The following is a 20,940-nucleotide window of genomic DNA, read 5'->3' as shown; positions in this document are numbered from 1 at the left end:
TTCACCCTTGTAATTAATTCATTTCATTGGGTAAGAAACGTGGAATTTGTAGAAGAGAAGGAGGAAGTCTTTCACTACTGAAAATCTCCCCCTTCTGTAAACATCCAGTGGCAGTGTTTTTCAGTAATGAAATACTTCATCTTTCCATTCCATGGCTCCCATCTGACAACAGGATTTCAGCCCCTGGTGGAAGACTGATTGTATGGAAAAGTTAACAAGTGTAATTCACAATGCAGCATTTATTTTTCAGATCCCACTTCAATCAGCTGTTTTTCTGTAGTCTTTCAGAAAAGAAAGACTACTTAATCTGTAATTGATGTATCTGCTTTGTCAAACTTGGCAGTGTGTTGCCTGGAATTTCAACAGAAATATGAGGGTTCTTAACATAAAATGACAACAAAACCTGACCCTGTCTTTGTATTGTAGCTACAAAGAGCCTGTTTGTCTTTACTGGGGATGTGTCTTATGGTTGTCTTTGCAGATTGCCACACAGATAGCTGTTTTGATTGCAAAGGTTGCTAGACTGGATTGTCCTAGGCAATGGCCAGAACTTATTCCTACATTGGTAGAATCAGTTAAAGTTCAAGATGATCTTCGCCAACATAGAGCTTTACTTACTTTTTATCATGTCACCAAGACACTGGCATCTAAACGGCTTGCTGCAGACAGAAAACTTTTCTATGATGTGAGTATCACTTTCAGTAATGGACCATTTTAGCCGGATCCATTTCTCATGCTGTTTCATTGATTCTGATCCCCAACAGAATAATGTAACAATAACACCCAACTATGAACACTGAAGGCTCCTGTCTGAGAGCTCTTCATATAGGAAGAACTCTTTTTAACCTTTAGTTGATAATGGCCTGTTAGCAAAATTTATCATTGCGATAATGTTTGGCATGTGTACTAGTAAGCATGATCTATTCCATTTAATAGAATCCATGCTGTGACTGTTAATTAAACATTATTATTATTATTATAAATGTAGACATTGTGCTAAACAGTGTAATCCAGTATTCTGGAAATAAAACTAGGTATACTTTTCCAAAATCACAAGTGCTGCATGAAAATTTATGTTTTTATTAGCTCCACATAGCAAATTTTCTGTGAGAACGTATTTAAAGTGCAGAGAAATTAAGGCAAATTTGGAGCAAATGTAAGGGTGTAGCAGATGGCTTTTTTCAGAAGGTTGTAGGGAAGGAAGGAATGTTTGATGTATAGCTGTACTTCTCAAAGAACAAATAAAATCAAACTGTTTCTTGGAAAAACAATTGCATGTTAAGGCATAAATTGGATTATGTCTGAGGGGGAAAAGTACTTGCATAACACATAAGATTTATTACCATCTGTCTCCATTTTGCTATTTACTATGATAATTTGAATAATTTCTGGGGGGAAACTTGTAATTAGTTTACATTTTGCTTAGCAGTGTCTCTGTCATCAAAATAGTTTTATTATGACTGCTGTACTTGGAGTACTATTTCAGCATTTCTGAGAGGGAGTTAGTACTTCAGTCTAAATTTTCACTTTGTGTTTTGAGGTTTTGTTAATTGCTATTAACATCTTAATAGACTAGAAACATGTAGCTTGAGAAATGTGTACAGTGGTGCCTCACTTGATGAGGATAATCCATTCCAGCGCAATCACTGTAAAGCGAAATCCTCGTCAAGCGAAATAAAAAAGCCCATTGAAACGCATTAAAAACCACTCAATGCGTTCTAATGGGCTAAATACCTCAGCGTTGAGTGAAGATCCTCCATAGGGCGGCCATTTTCCGATGCCTGTGCAACAAAAATCCGTCCTAAAGCACAGCAGGGAGCCATTTTACACAGCGGGTGGCCATTTTGAAACCTGATGATCAGCTGTTTTGATCGTTGTAATGCAAAGAATCGGTTCCCGAAGCAGGGAACTGATCATCAGGAAGTGAATTTTGCCCATTAAAACATCGTTTTGCGATCGCAAAAGCGATCGCAACAACCTCATCGTCAAGCAGATTCGTTGTTTAACAAGGTAATCATTAAGCGAGGCACCACTATATGTTGGTGTCTGACTTGTGTATATTTCATTCTGCTCAGAACTGAAATTTTAATGACAAAGCCCTCCTCCCCCATCAGGTTTTCATCTAAATTAGGCACAGGAAATATTCTGCCCTATGGATGTTCTTAGACTGCAACTTCCACAATCTCTCGTTATTGGCTCTGTTGACTAAGATTGGCTAGTTGTACTCCAAGAAGATCTGGAGAGATGAATCTGTTTAAAGTTAGAAATTAGACCCTCCAGATATTTTGGATTGCAGCTTCCATAATTCTGTACCATTTGTTGTACTGGCTGTGGCTCTAAGCAGTCAAGTACAAAACATCTGGAAAACCTAAGAATCCCCACCTGTGGTTTTGGTAGATGGAAAATATGTAATTCCTCTTCTCTCTCCTCCTTTATGTGTGACTGAAAGATATAACACACTTCAGTTTCACAAGGAGTATATCAAGCCATGGCTTTATTCTGGAATATTTTAAATAATTTTTCAAGAGTTTATGTTATTCTTTGGATACTGGCTCAAACCCAGTGAAACTTCAATCATGAGAAAGAGTTCAAACCTAAATGTATGTCCCAGTAAAACGGGGGAAACAGGTTGATCATGTGCAGTTGCATTCATGTTAATGTTATGACTACCTTTAGCAAGCTGCTGTGTTTTCTTACAAAGATCTATTTTTGCCACATGTCATTTGTTTTAACCTTTCTAAATAATTTTTATTGCAGTTAGCATCTGGAATTTATAGTTTTACCTGTTCCTTGTGGAATCATCATACAGATACATTCCTCCAGCAGACTTGTACTAGAGATGAAACTGCTATGAGCAATTCATTAGAAAGGACTATATTATCATTGAAAGGTAATTGATAAAATTGCAACAGTACAAAATGTATTAAGTCACTGTGTTGTTATGTGCCCTCAAGTTGTTTCTGACATGATGATCCAATGAATTAATAATAATCTTCGAAAGGTGCTATCACCCTGTTTAGGTTTTGCAAATCGGAGACCATGGTTTCCTTTTGTGAACTCTTCATGTTAAATCTTATACTCTCTTCTATTGTGCCTAGCATTAGTGTCCTTTCTATATGTTTTGTCTTGTGATATGTTGGAAGTTCAGTAGCCTCAACATAATCAGGCTTGCTTTGATTTGTCTTTCTGGTGGTCCACTGTGTCTATAAAATCTTTGTCTCAAGTTTTGCATCGTAACACTTAACACTGATATTTGGCTTCATAGAATTCTGTATGTCATTTCCCTACTTTGTTTCTCACCTTTAGGCCAAATTATTGAAGAGCTTTGTTTCTCATTTATTTCCTGTTTGCCTTCCAGTCACAAATGATTATCTGCATATCCTGTTTTGCTGAGTGATAAATTTTCTGTGGCCACTTGCAAAAAGCTTTCAGTTTTTTATTCTTTCAGCGTCTATAGTTGGAATATAGTCTTGAATGATGATTATATTAATAGGCTTTCCTGTTGATATAATTGGATCAGACCTTGCAGTATATTTCCTAATTGTATGTGCTGTATCTCAGCTTGCTGTTAGATGTATATTGCTTATTCTGGGTTTATCTTTTTCAGAATAAAACACATACTAATTGTCTGAAAGTATTGTTTTTCTATTCAATGTAGTTGGTCACACCAAGTGTTAAATGTTTAAATATTCTATTTTTTGTTTTTTAATGTCAAACTTTGATTCATACTTCTTACATTCCAGCTTCCAATTCTGTTTGTTTTATAGCACTGGACTTTCGTTTTGACTCTGTATGTGCCAGCAGCTGGATATCTTTTCAGTTTTAATCTAGTTGCTTTACTAGCAACAGCACTATTTCTGCTTTGCAGTTCTCTAGTAGCTAATGCTGTGGCTTCTGAATTGTGAATTTTGTCCTCTAGCACTATCTCTTGTTTGGATTGTCTCATTATATGGTTTTTGGGGTATCGCTATTCAAAGTAGTTTACCATTATTTTCATCTGCACATTATAAACAAGATTTGGTTTGATTGTCATTGCTGTTGTCTATGAAAGTTCCCCTGTCAATGTCATCTTCTAGTATTGTTGTTGCCCACTAGCTATCCCTGTAGAACTTCTTCACCTGCATCACTTTTGGAACTATCAAATCCCTTCTGCTGATACTGAGAAGGGTGGATGCACTTCAGTTTGTTGTTTCAGTTTTGATAATTCTACCTTGGATGAGGATAGTGGAAGTTATAACAGAATCTAACACCCTGCTGATGCTGTTTCAGTTCCCTTTTACACTCTCTTCAACACATTAAGATGTGCTTCCAGGTTGGGGATTGAATCAATAAAAATGTATAAAATAACATGGACTCTTAGTTTTTCCAGAAAGAATTAAGAAAATGTGGTGTAGAATTATACAGTGGTACCTCGCTAGAAGACAACCTCGCAAAATGACGAATCCGCATGACGATGAGATTTTGCGATCACTATAGCAATTCGCAAAACAGTGATTCGAATGGGCGATTTTCGCTGGACGATGTTTGGGTCCCTGCTTCGCAAACCGTTTCTCGCAAGATAATGATTTTAACACTGATCGGTGCTTCGCAAAACGGGTGTTTTCGGGACTGATGCTTCACAGGGCAGCCATTTTAACAGCTGATCGGCACTTCACAGAATGGCTTCCCTATGGGCGATCTTCGCAAAATGACAACGATTTTTCCCCATTGGAACGCATTAAACGGGTTTCAATGCAATGGGGAAACGGTTTTCACAAGACGATGTTTTCGCAAACCTATGGAACGAATTATCGTTGTCATGTGGGGCACCACTGTACTAATGATACATTTTTCCTGCTGATAGAATAAGGTTATTCTGGACCTTTAAAAAGTTGAATATATTTTTCTTCAGGTTCATATGAGCTATTTTTTATTTTTACAGCACTCACATTTTGCAAAAGATACAATATTATAGTCCTGTCAGTGCCTGGAGCTTTTCTTTAATTCTAAGATTTATGTCACTTTGGAGTGTTATTTTAAATTACCAACCCATTGATTTTTAAAGTAACACTGTGTAGGCTGTTCTCCCACCTAACATTTTTAATCAGACAAGTCAGTGCAGTGCTAAATGTAGCTGTTCATATTTTATTCTTCTTGTAATATGCCATGCCTTAGTACTGTTGAAAGTTTAGTTTATAATAAAACTTCTTTGTAAAAATGTAGAAAAATAGGTGGAAAGTTCCCATTTTCTCTTAGAACAAAACCAAAAATTTCATAACCCTTTTCAATTATTTGAGCAGAATAGAATGTTATAATTGTAGAGGAATTGGTCTCAAGAGCACAAAAATACAGTTATTTAGTAAAATTATGGTTGTAATATCTTTGTTATATATCGATTAGGATGTCTTCTTTTCTTTAAAAAAAGGAATATAAAACCCATATTGGCTGAGAAATTGAGCATCTAAATATTTATTCTTTAAATAAACCATTAGTTTATAGCAGTAATTTTAGAAATGTATTGGGGTTTTTTTTTGAATAGCCTTTAAAAGTGAAGTGATATTTATGGGCCAATAAAATTTGTTTAATTTTTCAGTACTTCGTAAATTGACTGTCCATGGGTTTGTGGAACCTCATCGGAACATAGAAGTGATGGTAGGTAGCAAACATTTGTTTTCCGCAAATATTTTATGCTCTTTTGATCTAAAGACCATGATACATTAGTACTGCTCTGCTAGTTCATCTTCATGTTCCAGCCATCCTTCCTAAGAAAAATCAATTGGGGACATTTTCTGAGCTGCCTGGAAGTTCAGGCTTACATATAGGGCGTTGTGGGGAAGATCTCCCCTGTTCTGTTGACAGTTCCCTGGCAGTGGAGAGAACCATTTTACCTTTAGGGTTCCATTAATCAAACTGGTTCCATCAGCAGAACAAACCCTTATTTTAAGTTGTTATGTCTGGAATTTTAAGGTGTAGACAACAGATCCAAAAGGGAAATGAAATGTGGTATCACCATATCATAGCCATATGTGTGTGTGTGAAAGAGAGAGAGGGATTTAAATGACAGAGTTTACTTTATTATTTCCTCTTCCCTTCATTTTTATCATAATGTCAGTAATTTGAAATTCAGGGAGTCGGTACTTTTTCAGAAAAAAATAAGTGACTTTTCTTTATATGTATTATTTAAAATAGCAATAACAATGTATATTTGCACTTTCAATTTCCTGATCTCTGTCCTTTTCATATAGGATAAAACTAGATGATGGCTGAAATCCTATTGGTTAGTATAGCGAAGAGGTTGGGAATTCAGTTCCCTACAGTGCCTCCTTGACATGGGTTAGACTTGATGATCCTTATGATTCCTTCCAGCTCTACAGTTCTAAGATGATGATAATGATGAGTCATATGCCTTGATTGTGATTAAAGTTCACTCTGGTCAGCTGTTCTATTTTCTAGAGGGTTAAATCCATTTCCCTCCTTTCATTGGTTGATTTTTAAATAATGTAAATTAGAAAAATTAAATGCATATAAACATTTAGCTTATAATCTAGTTTGTCCCTTAAATACTGCTAGCTCATCTGTTCTGCTTATTGCCCATAATTTCCTTTCCTGTGTCCCTGTTGTTTCTTGCCAATAATGTACTCTGAAACATTTTAGTGAAAATATGATATTCTTCTCTTTCTTATGGTTTCGTGTAGTACAGTTAACTTTTATTTGGTGTTTTTATGCCTTCTAGGGATTTCTCCATGCCATATTTGAACGGTTGAAGCAATTTTTGGAATGCAGTAAGTATTTGAAGTTTTGCTTTTGCAGTATTATATTTCACAGCACAAGACAATATTGTCAATGCAGATATTATGCATCTTGAGCTTATGTTATTGATTATGTGTTTTATTTTAACTTGATGCTATTTTGTAAACTGCCCAGAATAATGCGTTGCATACATGCATACATACATACATGCATACATACATACATACATACATACATACATACATACATACATACATACATACATACATACATACATACATAATATGAAATATTATGAAATACAGTATGTCAAGCCATGCAATACTAAGAATTGGCTGGATAGCTCAGAGTTAGATATCTGGCTGTGAAGCCAGCTGGGCAAGCTGCACAGTCACAGAAAGCCCCCCAAAGAAGGGAAAGGTAAACCACTTCTGAACACACTATACCAAGAAAATCATGAATTGACTTGATGGCTTATCATCATCATCATTCATCATCATCATCATCAACAACAATTCTAAGCATTTTTACTGGGAGATACGTTCTACTACATCTGACATAGGCTTCCTCCCTAGACAGTGGCTGAAATCTAATAGTAAGTTGAACTAGAGTAGGGCCATTGAACCAGTAGAGTTTTGGTGAGTCCATAAGTTCCAGTGAGTCAGTGGGTCTACCCTAATTGCGATGTAGTACTGAATTTCAGCCAGCCAGTTTGTTTAGAGTTGTGATCATAGGCTGAAATCCTTTTGTGTAAATTGCATCTGCAGAAGGGTGAACATGTTGCTGGCATAGGTTTTGGTAATTAAAACCTGTCCTGTGGCTTTTCCAACTCCAGTAGAACAGAAAGATGAAGTCTTTAAATACCAAGAATCTCCATCTTCTGGTACCATCATCTGACTGTGGTGAATTTTTTAATAATTAAAAACTTCCTCCTTACATCCTGTGCCTCCCACAGCTTCCACGTTGTGAAAGAGATTGCATAAGAGTTGGAAGAACCATGGGACAGAAGTAGGAAACTTTCAATTACTGAATATCATCCCCAGCCAATAACTCCATTACCCTTTCACACACAGTCCTTTTTCTAGACATGGTGTTCAGAATTATACTGTAATTTATGTTGCCAAATGATAAAATACTTAACAAAGGGTGTTTTTTTAAAGGAAATGTTTGCCACATAGAGTATTTTCCTAATCAGATTAACTATTAGGTTTATGATTGAAATATTCTGGCTTTTATAAGCAATCACTGAGATCCAGTAGTAAGTCGCAGCTAGAGTAGGCCTATTAAATCAATAGAACTTATGTAAGAGTGGTTCACCAAATCGCCACTGATTCAGTGAGCCTGCTCTAGTTGTGACTTACTACTGAATTTCAGCCTCTATATTTGAAATTTTCAGTTGACATCAAGAGACATTTTGGAACTAGTCTTCGATTATTATGTTTTCAGATTTAATTGGATAAGCTATTGAATGATTGCCATGTTAATTTGGCAGGATTTGTTGGTCTTCAGAGGTTTCAAAATGTATCACAGAGATTGATTATTTTATCATGACATAATGTTTGCCAGTATTATTATTTTCCATATTTCAGATCAGGGACTGTGGTTTGAGAGGCTGGCTTGTGTTAAACTATCTCATGTATTCATGGTGAAGTGAGATTCCAGCTGGGAGCTTCCAGACTTTGCCTTCTTGCTACTCTCTGTATTGAATATATCAATTGCTATTCATTATTATTTCTTTCAGTTGTCTTTACTTTTGTTTCTGTATACTCAATTTGTACATTTTGCTAAATCTGAATGTTAACTTTTTGCTATTAAATTTACTGAATTAGGAACACTTTCAATCAAATGTAGTAAACTGAAGTTAGGTAACCATAATCTGCTTAGTTTTCAAGGCATCACAGTCTTACGTGTTTTCTGCTGTTCTGGGGTTTAATAAAATACAAAGGTTTAAATGTTTTATTTACTAGGTAGAAGTATAGGAGCAGATAATGTCTGCAGAGATCGTTTAGAAAAAACAATAATTCTGTTCACTAAAGTGGTAAGTTTTCTATGTATTAAATTCACTAAAATATTGTTCCTGCATTTCCACATCATATGCATTATCCAATGTTTGTGTTGTCTTCAGTGCAGAGTTCTTCAGAGAGGAATATGTCTGAATATATTACTGTTTGCCATTATATATAAATGCATACACTGATTTCCAGTCCCCGGCAAGCAGTGCAGTGTTATCTACATTTGCTTAGGAATAGAATCCATGGCATTTGACACTACTGAAGGCCTATACTCACGTATCTGAACTCAGTAGGGCTTGTTTTGGGGTACATTTGAAAATAATTGACTGTATAATATAATCCCTCTTCAGCCATACCAGGTATAATTAAACTGAACTTGTGAGGAAAGGGAGCCGTATAGCCCTACCACCACCCTTTCCCATTATTTTTTCTCTTTATGAAGAGTACAGTCATGTGGAAAGAAAACCCAGTGTTATGTGATGAGAAGCTGTATGTATGGAGGACATTATTCTCTTTAGATTATCATTTTCCATCAGAGGCAGGGCACGGCTAGCTTGATTCCTTTCCTCATTCATTCACATTAACCTGACCCTGAATGTCTCAATGGGGTTGCAGTATAAAATGGGAATTTTATATCTGCCAAAGAATTAAATTCTGCATGCACTTTTTAATCTGAAAATTTTAATTCAAGACTACCACATGAAATTTAGTAAAGTGGTCTTTTCTTGAATATCTGTGCAACTTGACAGCCTTGCTAATAGTAGCTGTTAATCTTGAAATACTATTTATTCTGCACTAATGAAACTAGTTTTAGAACAACCTGTTCACATAAGAAAATATAAAAGGATGGTTTTATGTTCATACAATGCCTGGAAAACTTACAGCGTCTGATAATTGTTTCAGTTCAGGGAAAGTTCAGTTCATCTGTAAACAATGCCTCCCATTCATTTTTGTACACAGGATATAATTATAGTAGATGTGTGGGTGATTATTCATGTCAGTTTGAAATCTAAATTTATATTGAACATGAGTAATTGATAAAACATTTAGTTAAATAGTAAATGCCAGCTGAAGCCTCCTGTCTTTTACAATAAAGTGGTTTTATTTTTAAATGTAGTTTAAAATAAAAAGTTAAATATAGTTGGAAAATAGAAGTGCATGAAATTAAACATAGAATAAGATGCAAACGTAACTTTTAAGGATACAGTAATGAGAACACAATTTTCGGTAATTTGCTTGTACAAAACAGCAAATTACAATTGTAGAGATACCTGGCTTTTAGAAGCGAGCATTCTCCAGAATTTAGATTTATTCTTTTTTTACATATTGTTTAAACTTGCTGAATAAGAGATTGTTGAAGCTGTTAAAATTCAGAACAAAAAACCAAAACTTTGACTGTAAAGAACATGTCTAGAACAGATCTCCAGTGTCCTACTAAATTACTCTATTCAGTATAACACATTGACTCTTATAATATTGTTCCATGTCATTTTTATCTAATGTTATTTATGTCTGTATTTCTAGTTTTCATTTATGTTATTCTGTTATATTTTCTCTCATTCAACTTACAGCTTTTAGACTTCTTGGACCAACATCCTTTTTCATTCACCCCTCTAATTCAGAGATCACTGGAATTTGCTGTAAGCTGTGTTTTCACAGAGGCTGGGGAAGGAGTTGTGTTTGAGCGATTTATTGTCCAGTGCATGAATCTGATTAAGATGATTGTAAAAAATTATGCTTACAAGCCATCCAAAAATGTGGAAGGTAATTTGGCTTTTTTATTTAAAAAATGTAAACTAAACATTGATAATTGCAAATTCCTTTCTAATAAAAATTACTAAAGTATATATTAATTTCACCTTAACTATTTATTGCAGATAGCAGTCCTGAAACCCTTGAAGCTCATAAGATAAAGGCATCATTTTTCACATACCCAACATTAACAGAAATATGCAGGCGGCTGGTCACTCATTATTTTCTGTTAACTGAGGAAGAGCTAGCAATGTGGGAAGAGGATCCAGAAGGCTTTAGTAAGGAGATAGTAAATCTTTTGATTCAATTTTATTTTAGTACATAATATGCTGTGTTTATGATACCTAAGTTTACAATGTTACAGTTAACAATATATTAACTGATCTTTTAATTATTTAAAAGTTTGCAGAATTGTACTTTGTATCAGTATTGCATTTTTAAATTTCTGTTACTATTTAGGCTGCAATCCTACAGTCACTGAATGGATATTGAAGGGGTTACATAATGGATTATATCTCTCCCTGTTTACTATTTTATTAGATGTCTTAAAGGAAGATGTTAACTTGGAAGTTAATGTTTTAAAATGGATCACCTGTTTTTAGAGGTTATGGAAATTATGTTTTAATTGTAATATATTTTAATTGTAGTATATTGCTGGTCTTTGACCGTAAATAAACAATTGAATTATATGAATCTATATCCTGAATAATGTTACCAATTTTAAAAAACGTCCCTCCAAAACTAAGCAAAATGTCCACTATAGGAGTGAAATATCCAATCTTAAATCCTTCCTTCTGCTCTCCCAGAGATATTTCTGTAGCCTTTGCTTCTACATCAGTGTTACAGTGTTTTAGTGGTGGTGTGAATTTGGGAGGTTTGGGATCTTGATCCATAAGAACCACAACCTTCTAGATCTGCAAAGTTGACCTGATAGAAAGAGAAATACACACTAGCTTTGACTGTAGCAGGAGAGAAATCTTCAAAAGCAAAAACAGGGAAACCCTGCTACTTCTCCTTCTCTGCTGCCTTGCCAGCATTAGCTCAGCAATGCTCTGGATATGGCAATTCCTTTTATCTTTGGATCTTCCCACTTCATCTGTTGTATTGCTGTATTAATTCTGTATTCCCTCATTTGTTTACATCAGCTGTGGAAGAGACAGGAGGAGATTCTTGGAAATACAGTATCAGAGTAAGTAATCTATACATAGTAGTATTATTTCTTTGTTGAACATAGTTATTAATTATCCACATTTTTGGAAGCATGCCATAATACTTTAAAAAGCATCCACGTACTTGTAGATCCCAGTACCAGGATATTGGGGGGGGGGGGACTTTTGAGGAATTGGAGATTTTGAATTATGCAAAGGAAATTTAGATGGAGGTGCCCGGACCTTTTCAATAATAGAAACTGCTCATGGCCTTTTGAGGTATAGGGACACTTTGGCATTTGAATATATGTTCTGTCAGAATTTTCAGATTGCCCATAGTAACTTGGCTATTAGAGGAGCATATGCATATATCTGGAAGTTCCCATGCTTTGTGTTGCATGCATGAGGATAATTTCTGCTACTGTCATTTCTGTAGAGTTAAGTATGTTGATTGTGAATTGTTGTTACATGTGGTGTATTAGGTGACATTAACACATACGTTGCCATCCATTAATGAATATATTGCCATTCCTTTCAGCTATTTCCAAGACTTCAGTACTATTCAGTACTTCAGTAATATTCTGTAGCAAATGAAGAATAAATAAGGATGATGCATACCTACATTGTGCAAACAATTGGTTTGTAGTATCCAGAGACTTCTAGCACAATAAAGTAAATGGAGTACAAGGGAATTTGTCTGCCCTGGACTGGTGTTAATATTCATGAATCCAATTCAGTAAAGATTTTTCCCCCTGCAAGCAACAGGAATAACTACTATCTGGAACAGTTATAAGAATGTGCCTTTAGTTTTGTTTTGTTTTGTTTTTGCTCCAAGTCATAGAATTCTCAACAGATTCCCTAGGAAGAGTTCTGGGAGTTGCAGTTCACAGATCCACATCTACAGTCATGTACATTTCATGCACCTGAACCATGGCCTATCTGTGAGATGGCATAGCCTAGCTTTGATCTTGACTCTTTGTATCAATGTACAAAAAGGGAGCTGCTTTGGTTGTTTCTGGTGTGGTAGTCTCACTGTCCTTTAGTCTATAAATGGTGCTTCCTGAAGAACTAGCACTCCCAGGAACACCACAACAGCTTCCTTTTTTGGTATATTAATAACAGGAAACAAAGCCAAAACTAGGCTATGGAGCCTTGGACCTTTGGCCTGTTCTAGATGAAGGCAATGTAGGTGTCTGTAGGTGCAGATCTGTAGAAAGAACTTGCAGAATTCTGTCCCAGAAATTCCTGGAGAATTCTAGGAGTTGGAGCTGAAAAAACAAAAATGAAGAAATAAGGAGGCACATCCTTAGATAGTTTCAATATAATAGTATGCAATTGAGAATTCTGTTCAGTTTTATAGATGTCTCATGCTGTTTTAGGGCAATTCTGTTTTTTGTCACATTATCATACTATCAGAACTGTACTTAAATATTGTTAAATGATATTAATTTACTTGGAACAATGAACTTTGAAAAGTAATAATTTCTACCGTATGTCAAAAACTTGATGATTATGCTAATTGTAATTTTCTTTTGTTCTGTTCATGCAGTTAGATAAATGTGATTTGATAGTAATTTATTTGTAAATTGATTTACTTAAGCTGTTTTGCCTTCTATAATAAATATTAAAACTTATTTTCAGCCATGCACAGAAGTACTCTTCATTGATATTTTTCATGAATACAATCAAACTCTTACCCCAGTTCTTCTAGAAATGGTTCACAGTTTACAAGGTACTTTTTAGTTTTTTATGATCTGTAGTATGGCAACATATATTTTACTGTAAAACATTAGATTACATTTTTAATATTACTATAAACATTTGTCTGGCATATCAACTAGTATCTATATCTTAATTTCAGCTACACTGCATCTACTGTACCAATGGCAGTTTACTAAGCCAGCTCCTAAGTCAGTGAATCTATTCTTTTTGAACTTGTGAGATTAACTGTTGGATTTAGGTCTAGATTTTTATTGAAGATTCCTGGAAATAGAATAATACCAGAAGGAAATGGAAGTAAATTGTTAAAAAAATTTTATAAGTTAGAATCAATATAGAAACATCTCTGTGAGACTTGTCATAGAATTTTTCCGTTTTAATAGTATTTTAGTTCTTTTAGCAAAGGATTAATGTTGACATTCTCAGGACAGTTCACAATATCCAATAAATACCATGTAATAAATACAAAAAAATACAATAAAATGCAGTAAAGTCTATTGCTATATAAAATTATCTTTAAAGAAAAATGCACGAATTAAAACCCATTTGAGAATTTCAGTACAATATACAAGGCAGCTTTATATAATTTGGTCTTAATTAGCTTCCTAAAAACAGAGATTGTGCTTGGCAACCTCTGTAGGAAGCTTATGCCAGAGGGAAGGGGCCACAACCAAAAAAACTTGGTTCCTAAGGTTGGATTTTTTGGCCTTTTCGGGTGTTACACTTCTTACTGTCAAAGGCTGGGAGGAGCACATCCAGGATAGTATTTTATGGGAGAGATGTTCCACCAAATATGAAAGTCCTAAACCATTAAGCGCTTTATAGGTTATGACCAACACTTTAAATTGAGCACAGAAACTAAGAGCCAATAAAGAAGTGCCAAAACTGGGAATATGTGTTCATATCTGCTACTACCTGTATTCACTCTGGCCACTGCATTTTGGACCTGTTGAAGTTTCCATATCAACTTCAAGAGCAGCCCTAAATAGAGAATGTTACAGTATTCTATTTTAGAGATGATCACCACATGAACCATTGTTGTCGAGCATTTCTTATCAGCCTAGGGACACAGCTGAACAATTGACCAAAGCTGAAAAAGACCATCTTTGTTATAGATACTTGTCCCTCTCTAGAGAGAGTTGGGTCCAAGAGTACCCCTGAGCTGTGAACCTGATCTTTCCAAAGGAGTGTTAACCCCATTGAGGTTTATCATAAAGTATGAAGTACTTTATTAAACTAAATAAGCAGGAGAACGCCTCTTAAATATACACATATCATTCTCAGTCATCCAAACCATGATGTAGAAATTTAAAGAACAGGACATCTGAAAATAGCCTGCCTCTTAAAGTTTATGTTCACTCTAGTAAAGAAATATTTCTGCCAATACATAAATAGATACCCACCTTTCCCTTCTTAGTAACATTGTTCTCCTCATTAAGGAATCTTATTTCTTAGTTTGAGGATTATCCGTTTAAGAAAAATTAGAGAATGTACATCTATTTTGCATAATTTCTTTCTTTCTAGGTTCTCTGAAACATGTGTTTCTGCTTCATAGGCTTCCTTGCTAATTTCTAACATTTCAATGTGAATTTTCTTTATTCCAGTCCCCACCAACATGGATGATACCCAAGCTCTACTGATTAAAGATGCTGGTAAATTAAACATCTTTTTTTTTTTATTTGTTTGAACAATTGGCAACATTTGTAATTGTCTAAATTTTTTAAAGCAAAGGCCAAAATAAATAACATACACAACATACATAGCCAGTCAGTGAGAAGAATAGTTTTTTCTAGTACTGTGCTGTAAAACACATTCAGAAGTCTAGAGTGTTATTCAGATATCATGAATGATGGTTCTGCGAATATGTTTAGAAAATAATACAAAGGCTCCCTTCTCACCTTTTGCATTCTTCACAGTTTTACTGCAAGTTCTGAAAAGGAGATGTTCGTGATTCCATGCAGTTTCTATATATGAAAAAGGAACCCAGATTTTCCAAGATCTGTGCTCACATGTCCCCCCTACATAATAAAATAAATGATAATTTGTTACAGTGACTAGGTGGCTCATCCTTGTTCACAGTCGAGTGTGCCTTTAATTACTAGATGGTGGTACAGCAGGTAATTGTTCTTGTACCTTTTGTGTCTGTGACAGAGATGCTGAGCACTGGAAAACAAATTACTGGGATTGATGCTCCTGCTTTAGAAACGAATTCTAATATTAATCTAAACTTCACTGAAACACTTTCTTGAGTGTTTTTAGAATGTGTTTCTAACACAGATTACTTCCCTCTCTCTTTGTATGTATCTATATGCAAGTAACTTAACAGATGGGTGTTTTAAATATTTTGACTTCTGCCTTCTTATGTAACATACTTGGGATTTCAAAAAAAATCTCTTGTGGGCTTTGCACAGGAATCTCATTGGCCACTATAAAAACAGAATATTGAAGTACAGTAGATTCTATTTGGCCTGATCTAGCACAATTCTTGTTTCAGTACTTACACTTGAACCTGGTGCAGTAATTCTGATGGTGATACACAGGCACAAACATTTGTATGTGTGTGTGACTGTTTTGATATTCCTTGTTGAACAATGGTGTTTAATTTCTACCCTTTCAGTGTACAATGCAGTTGGCCTGGCAGCATATGAGTTATTTGACAGCGTGGATTTTGATCAGTGGTTTAAAAACCAGCTGCTAGCAGAATTGAAAGTCACTCATGACAGGTATTAATTTTGCTTTATGTTGTTATTTTTTTTAATTGGTTGTGGATATAAATTCAGTTCAATTTCTGATCAAGTCTGGGCAAGTAAATTTTTCCCTACTACAATTTCAGAACTTTCTAGCAAAGTTGGCCAGTGGCAAGGAGGGATTGATAATCCAAAGAAAAGATACATTTTTCAAGCTCTGGGTTTTTTGAATACAACACCCAAGTCTTCATTCGTCAGTTCTTGGGTTAAAGGGAGAAAGTATTGGTGTACAGTGAATATGACTTCAAAATTAGTATCTCTTTCCAAAAATGTCCATTTTTATGAAACAATAAAGCATTAAAGTATTTCTTTCAAACATATAACATTAAGAATTGTGGAAATTATTGATCTCAAATATTCTGATATTCCAGGGGGGCTGCAGGGTTAAAAATCATAGTATTTGTCAAAAAAATTTTTCTAAGGTATTAGATGTTATGTAAATAAGCATGTTTAAATGTTTCTGAAATAATGTAATTGTGGTTGTATTCAAAGGTATAAACCAATACGGCGGCGAGTAATCTGGCTAATTGGACAGTGGATTTCTGTGAAGTTCAAGTCGGATATGAGACCAATGTTGTATGAAGCAATTTGTAGTTTGCTTCAAGATCAAGATTTAGTGGTATGTATATACCAATCTCTTACTGTGGAATTAATGTAAATGAAAAATGGTGTAGAAATGGTTGTTGTGGGTTTTTCAGGCTCTTTGGCCGTGTTCTGAAGGTTTTTCAGTGCTGTCCTCTGAAGATGCTGGCCACAGAGACTGGCGAAATGTTAGGAAGAGCAACCTTCAGGACATGGCCAAAGCACCCGAAAAACCCATAACAACCATTAGATCCCGGCCGTGAAAGCCTTCGTGAATACATTGATGAAAAAATTATTGTAACAAATAAATCAGTTGAAATTTAATAAATATACTTAACAAGCATGACCTCTCTGCAAAGATGAGAGTTTTGAAAGGGAAGTAAAAGACTAGAGACAACTGTGAACAGTCTATAGAAGATCCTAAATGCAAAACTTTGGAAGATAAATAATATTTTATTAAATATTATTTATAACATTTATATTTTATTCAAAGTATATGAGTTTCTTCTTTAGCACCTATGTACTAAAGCACTGACCCACTACATATAATATATAAATGATGGAATGTGTCTCATGTTCTTTCCCTATAAGAAATTTTATAAACGTTATGCTTGATGATACGTGCTCTGATTTAATTACTTTCTTTCAGGTCCGTATTGAGACAGCTACCACTCTGAAACTTAATATCCTTTCATTTATGTAAAGTGTTCTGTTGTGCCAAATCACTGAAATGGTAATAGTTATTTCAAAATGCACACAACACAAAGAGTTAAGTTTTTCTTAACTATGTTTCACCTGTAGACGACTTCGAATTCAGGACTGACCAGTTCTTACCAGTAAGTGTTTTTGTATGCGAGAACAAATAGTTCAGTTGAAAGGCATATGAAGGGATATTTACATTTTAAAATATTGTTAAATGGTAATATTTTTAATCTAGATTTTACCAATATCTTTACACTGAACAGTTGTGACGTGTACTCTTTTTCAAATATGCTAAATTAAAAAGCAAAGGAAGTGATATTACTTGAAAAGTAATTCCTTCTAGTTCTGTACTTGTGATGTCATAGTAAGCCAGAATTTGCTACAGCGTAGTATCTAATTACTCACACTGCAAATAGAGTAAGCTAGACAAATCACAGATCCTTCATCTGTGACATGTTTAATATGATGTCCAAACATGGAAGGATCTGGTGTTTAGTCATACATCTTCCCAAGAAGTCAGAGAAATAACACATGGTTTCTTTTCCTGGCTTGTTGTAGGAAAGACAAGGCAGAATAGCAGCTTCCCTTAAAATTCCATGTGGTGCATTTAATTTCTTATAGGTTGATTTTATTTAAGGAGTGGGAATAGAAATCATATGTACAGTCTTTAATGTTCACCCTTCTTTGACATACAATTAACACGCTACAATCCCATTATGGCATAATGGGATTGTTGTGGTGCCTTTTTAGCAGAGATGTTATTTAGCCTGTTTCTCAGTTACTCTTTCATCTTCTCCAGCCTTTCCCTCTTTTTCAGTTCTTAATCTACATCTTTCTAAATGAAACTGAAAGTTATCTGAAAGAGGGGAGGGGGTGTGTACCTGGTACATATACCCCCTGTGAAGTCTGTAATAATTTCTTCAGATATTTTAAAATACCTGCACATAGACTGAGAAGTAAGGAAACGGATGGCAAAGAAAGCTGAATCAGAAAGAAAGAATAGAAGGCAGGATGTTGACCAGATAACAAGAGACAGTGAAGGAGAAAAGAGCTGGGAAAGTAAGTTGATGGAGAACCTTGTAACAGGAACCTTATAACAAGAAAGCACTGAGGACAGTGATGAGAATGACAGTTTGGTACTGTGGACATTTGTCCATCAGGGATGAGAAGACAAGTTTAGTATGGCACACACCTGTATTTCAGATCTAACTCCAATCAAATAATCTCTTATAGTTTCACAGAATAACTGGAAGTTTGGTTAAGATCTGTAGCGATGTCTTTACTACCTCAGACCCATGTTGTCTTTCTCTTACAGTATTTGGAAACTATGTTTACCCTGCTCTTTCAACTCCTTCAAGAAGTTAGAGAATGTGACACAAAGATGCATGTTCTTCATGTTCTGTCTTGTGTAATTGAAAGAGTCAATATGCAGGTAAATTGAGAACCTGAATTGTGAGAGCTAATCACAGGAGCATAAGACAAGAAATCATTAAACATGGAGAAACACATTTGCCCTTCCCCAGCATCTGCATGCATTTTTTCCTTATAAGTTTTTGCATTGTTTATCCAACAACCCTTTTAAAATTTTGTCATTTTTGAGAACAAAAAGCTACAGTTCCACCAAACTCTCAGAATCTTTCCTTGGGCACTGCTCACCTTTCTGTCACTGCTCACCTTTCAGTCAGAAACTTCAGGGAATGAAAACAACCTAGCAATGTCTTTCAAGACATTATGGCATTCTAGATTTTGTATAATATCAGTAGTACCCTTATGCATCTGTAGAAAAACTAAATATTCTAATTAATTGATCAGTAATTGTGTGTGGCCCCTGATACTTTTCACTATAGATCCTCCAAAAATAGATGCATGGCTGTTACTTTTCTGTAGCAAGCAATTTAATAAAAAGATAAGCCAAGACGTTGCTATTCAGAGGGATGGAATAGTTGAAATTTCAAACTTTTTTATAATAATCTTAGAACTGCAGAGTTGGAAGGGACCCTGTGGATTATTGAGTCCAGCCCCTTTCAAGGAGGCAGAGTGGAGAATCAAACTCCCAACCTCTGGCTCCACAGCCCAAGACCTAAACCACTGAGCTATCCAGCAGTTCTCATTGATAAAAAATTTTCAAAAGCCATTTGAAAATTACACATTTTGAGAGCTTTTGCAAGGGCACATTCAGCATGTCCCATCGATTTGAATGGGGCAATTCCACCAGATCTCCAGCTTGCCATAGCACAGGTGAATATTGTGCCAAAATTCTGTTCGACTCCATATGTTCTCAATAGGATACTAGCCTTTGATTCTTTAATTCAGTAGAAATGATAATTTTGTGACCATGGTTTGTGGACTGGTATCATCTTGGCAGGTTTTCCTTGATATAAAGAACTTGGACATGGTTCATCAGTCCCTCCATTGTATGGCACTGTGGAGCTGTGCAGCTTTCACAGGCCTGCACAGCTGGCAAGATGTGTAACTCCATCAGCTGCACACATCCCAACTTATTTCTAGCTATCCCCTCTCCATGGAGACCCAGGACTCTTGACCCCTGACTATATAGGCCCTCTTCCAACTCCCTGACTATATAGGCCCTCTTCCAACTCACTGAATTACACCAAATAAGATCCTCCTGCCTCATAGTTTTACATATTTGTTCTGGAAATTATCAATCAATTAAAATTACTATCATTTTGATTTTAATTATAGATACGACCTTATGTAGGATGCTTGGTACAATATTTACCTCTTCTTTGGAAACAAAGTGAAGAACACAATATGTTGAGATGTGCCATCCTCACTACCTTAATTCATCTTGTCCAGGTAATATATCTGAATCTTTTCCTTATTGGCTTCTATAGTATTACTGTCCTTCATAAAAGAGAGAACAAATGTGACTCTGCATCAAATTTTTATAGCATCTCCCAACCCATAACAGCAAATAATCAGTCTGGAATGGGAATCTTGTAGTTCTGTCTAGGATAATCTCTTTTCCCCCCCCAGATACTGAGGTTTGGGACTTGGTGCCAGCACTAAGCCTGAACAGTTTAAGTTTATGGGGTTAGTTGATTCTGTAGAGTGGAAAAGGAGGAAACCAGTCAGTAGCCTTTTTTTCCTTCCTGAAACATACTTATATAATTTAGTGCAGGGAAGGGATTTTTTTAAACCACTTGAAATGACTATTTCCTCCTGGACACTTAGAAGCTGTTGACATTTTGAATAAACTAATTTAATTTCTTTCCCTGCTGTCCATTTAATTTTTTAAAAAACTTTTCACTTGATACCTAAACATTTCATGTCTCAGCTAGGTCTCCTTATTTCCTTCATGACAATCATAAACCTAATTTCCTAGATTTATCCTCGCTTTTCTTTTGTGTCATTTTGTATAATTGAAGGGTTCTTGTACTTATGTGAAGTTCTTCCATATGTATTAGCTTTTCTTATTATTGTAGTATTTAAGTGAGTGAAAATAGGAGATAGCTCTCTTTCCTCTGTAGTAGAAAACATTGGGCAAAATCCTGCCACAGTTCTTCCAGCATACATAATTGCTGGAAA

General features: G+C 35.3%; 1 protein-coding gene across 3 annotated transcripts in view; it reads left to right on the top strand.

Annotated features, from left to right (window-relative positions):
• The window catches only part of IPO11 (importin 11), a 79,827-nt gene that overhangs the window by 11,344 nt on the left and 47,543 nt on the right, over nt 1-20,940 (top strand). For all 3 annotated transcript variants that reach the window (XM_020783670.3, XM_020783669.3, XM_020783671.3), the window contains exons 5-20: nt 482-685; nt 2,758-2,890; nt 5,573-5,631; nt 6,713-6,761; nt 8,697-8,767; nt 10,313-10,505; nt 10,619-10,771; nt 11,639-11,682; nt 13,283-13,373; nt 14,965-15,012; nt 15,978-16,083; nt 16,600-16,726; nt 17,339-17,372; nt 17,485-17,525; nt 18,707-18,823; nt 20,095-20,208. In XM_020783670.3, the coding sequence (XP_020639329.2) occupies nt 482-685; nt 2,758-2,890; nt 5,573-5,631; nt 6,713-6,761; nt 8,697-8,767; nt 10,313-10,505; nt 10,619-10,771; nt 11,639-11,682; nt 13,283-13,373; nt 14,965-15,012; nt 15,978-16,083; nt 16,600-16,726; nt 17,339-17,372; nt 17,485-17,525; nt 18,707-18,823; nt 20,095-20,208 (1,584 nt within the window). The remainder of the gene's footprint in view (nt 1-481; nt 686-2,757; nt 2,891-5,572; nt 5,632-6,712; nt 6,762-8,696; nt 8,768-10,312; nt 10,506-10,618; nt 10,772-11,638; nt 11,683-13,282; nt 13,374-14,964; nt 15,013-15,977; nt 16,084-16,599; nt 16,727-17,338; nt 17,373-17,484; nt 17,526-18,706; nt 18,824-20,094; nt 20,209-20,940) is intronic.

Source organism: Pogona vitticeps, chromosome 2, assembly GCF_051106095.1.
Source record: "Pogona vitticeps strain Pit_001003342236 chromosome 2, PviZW2.1, whole genome shotgun sequence".
Taxonomy (NCBI): Eukaryota; Metazoa; Chordata; class Lepidosauria; order Squamata; family Agamidae; genus Pogona; species Pogona vitticeps.
Note: the sequence above shows the minus strand (reverse complement) of the source record. Positions and strands in the feature narration are given on the sequence as shown.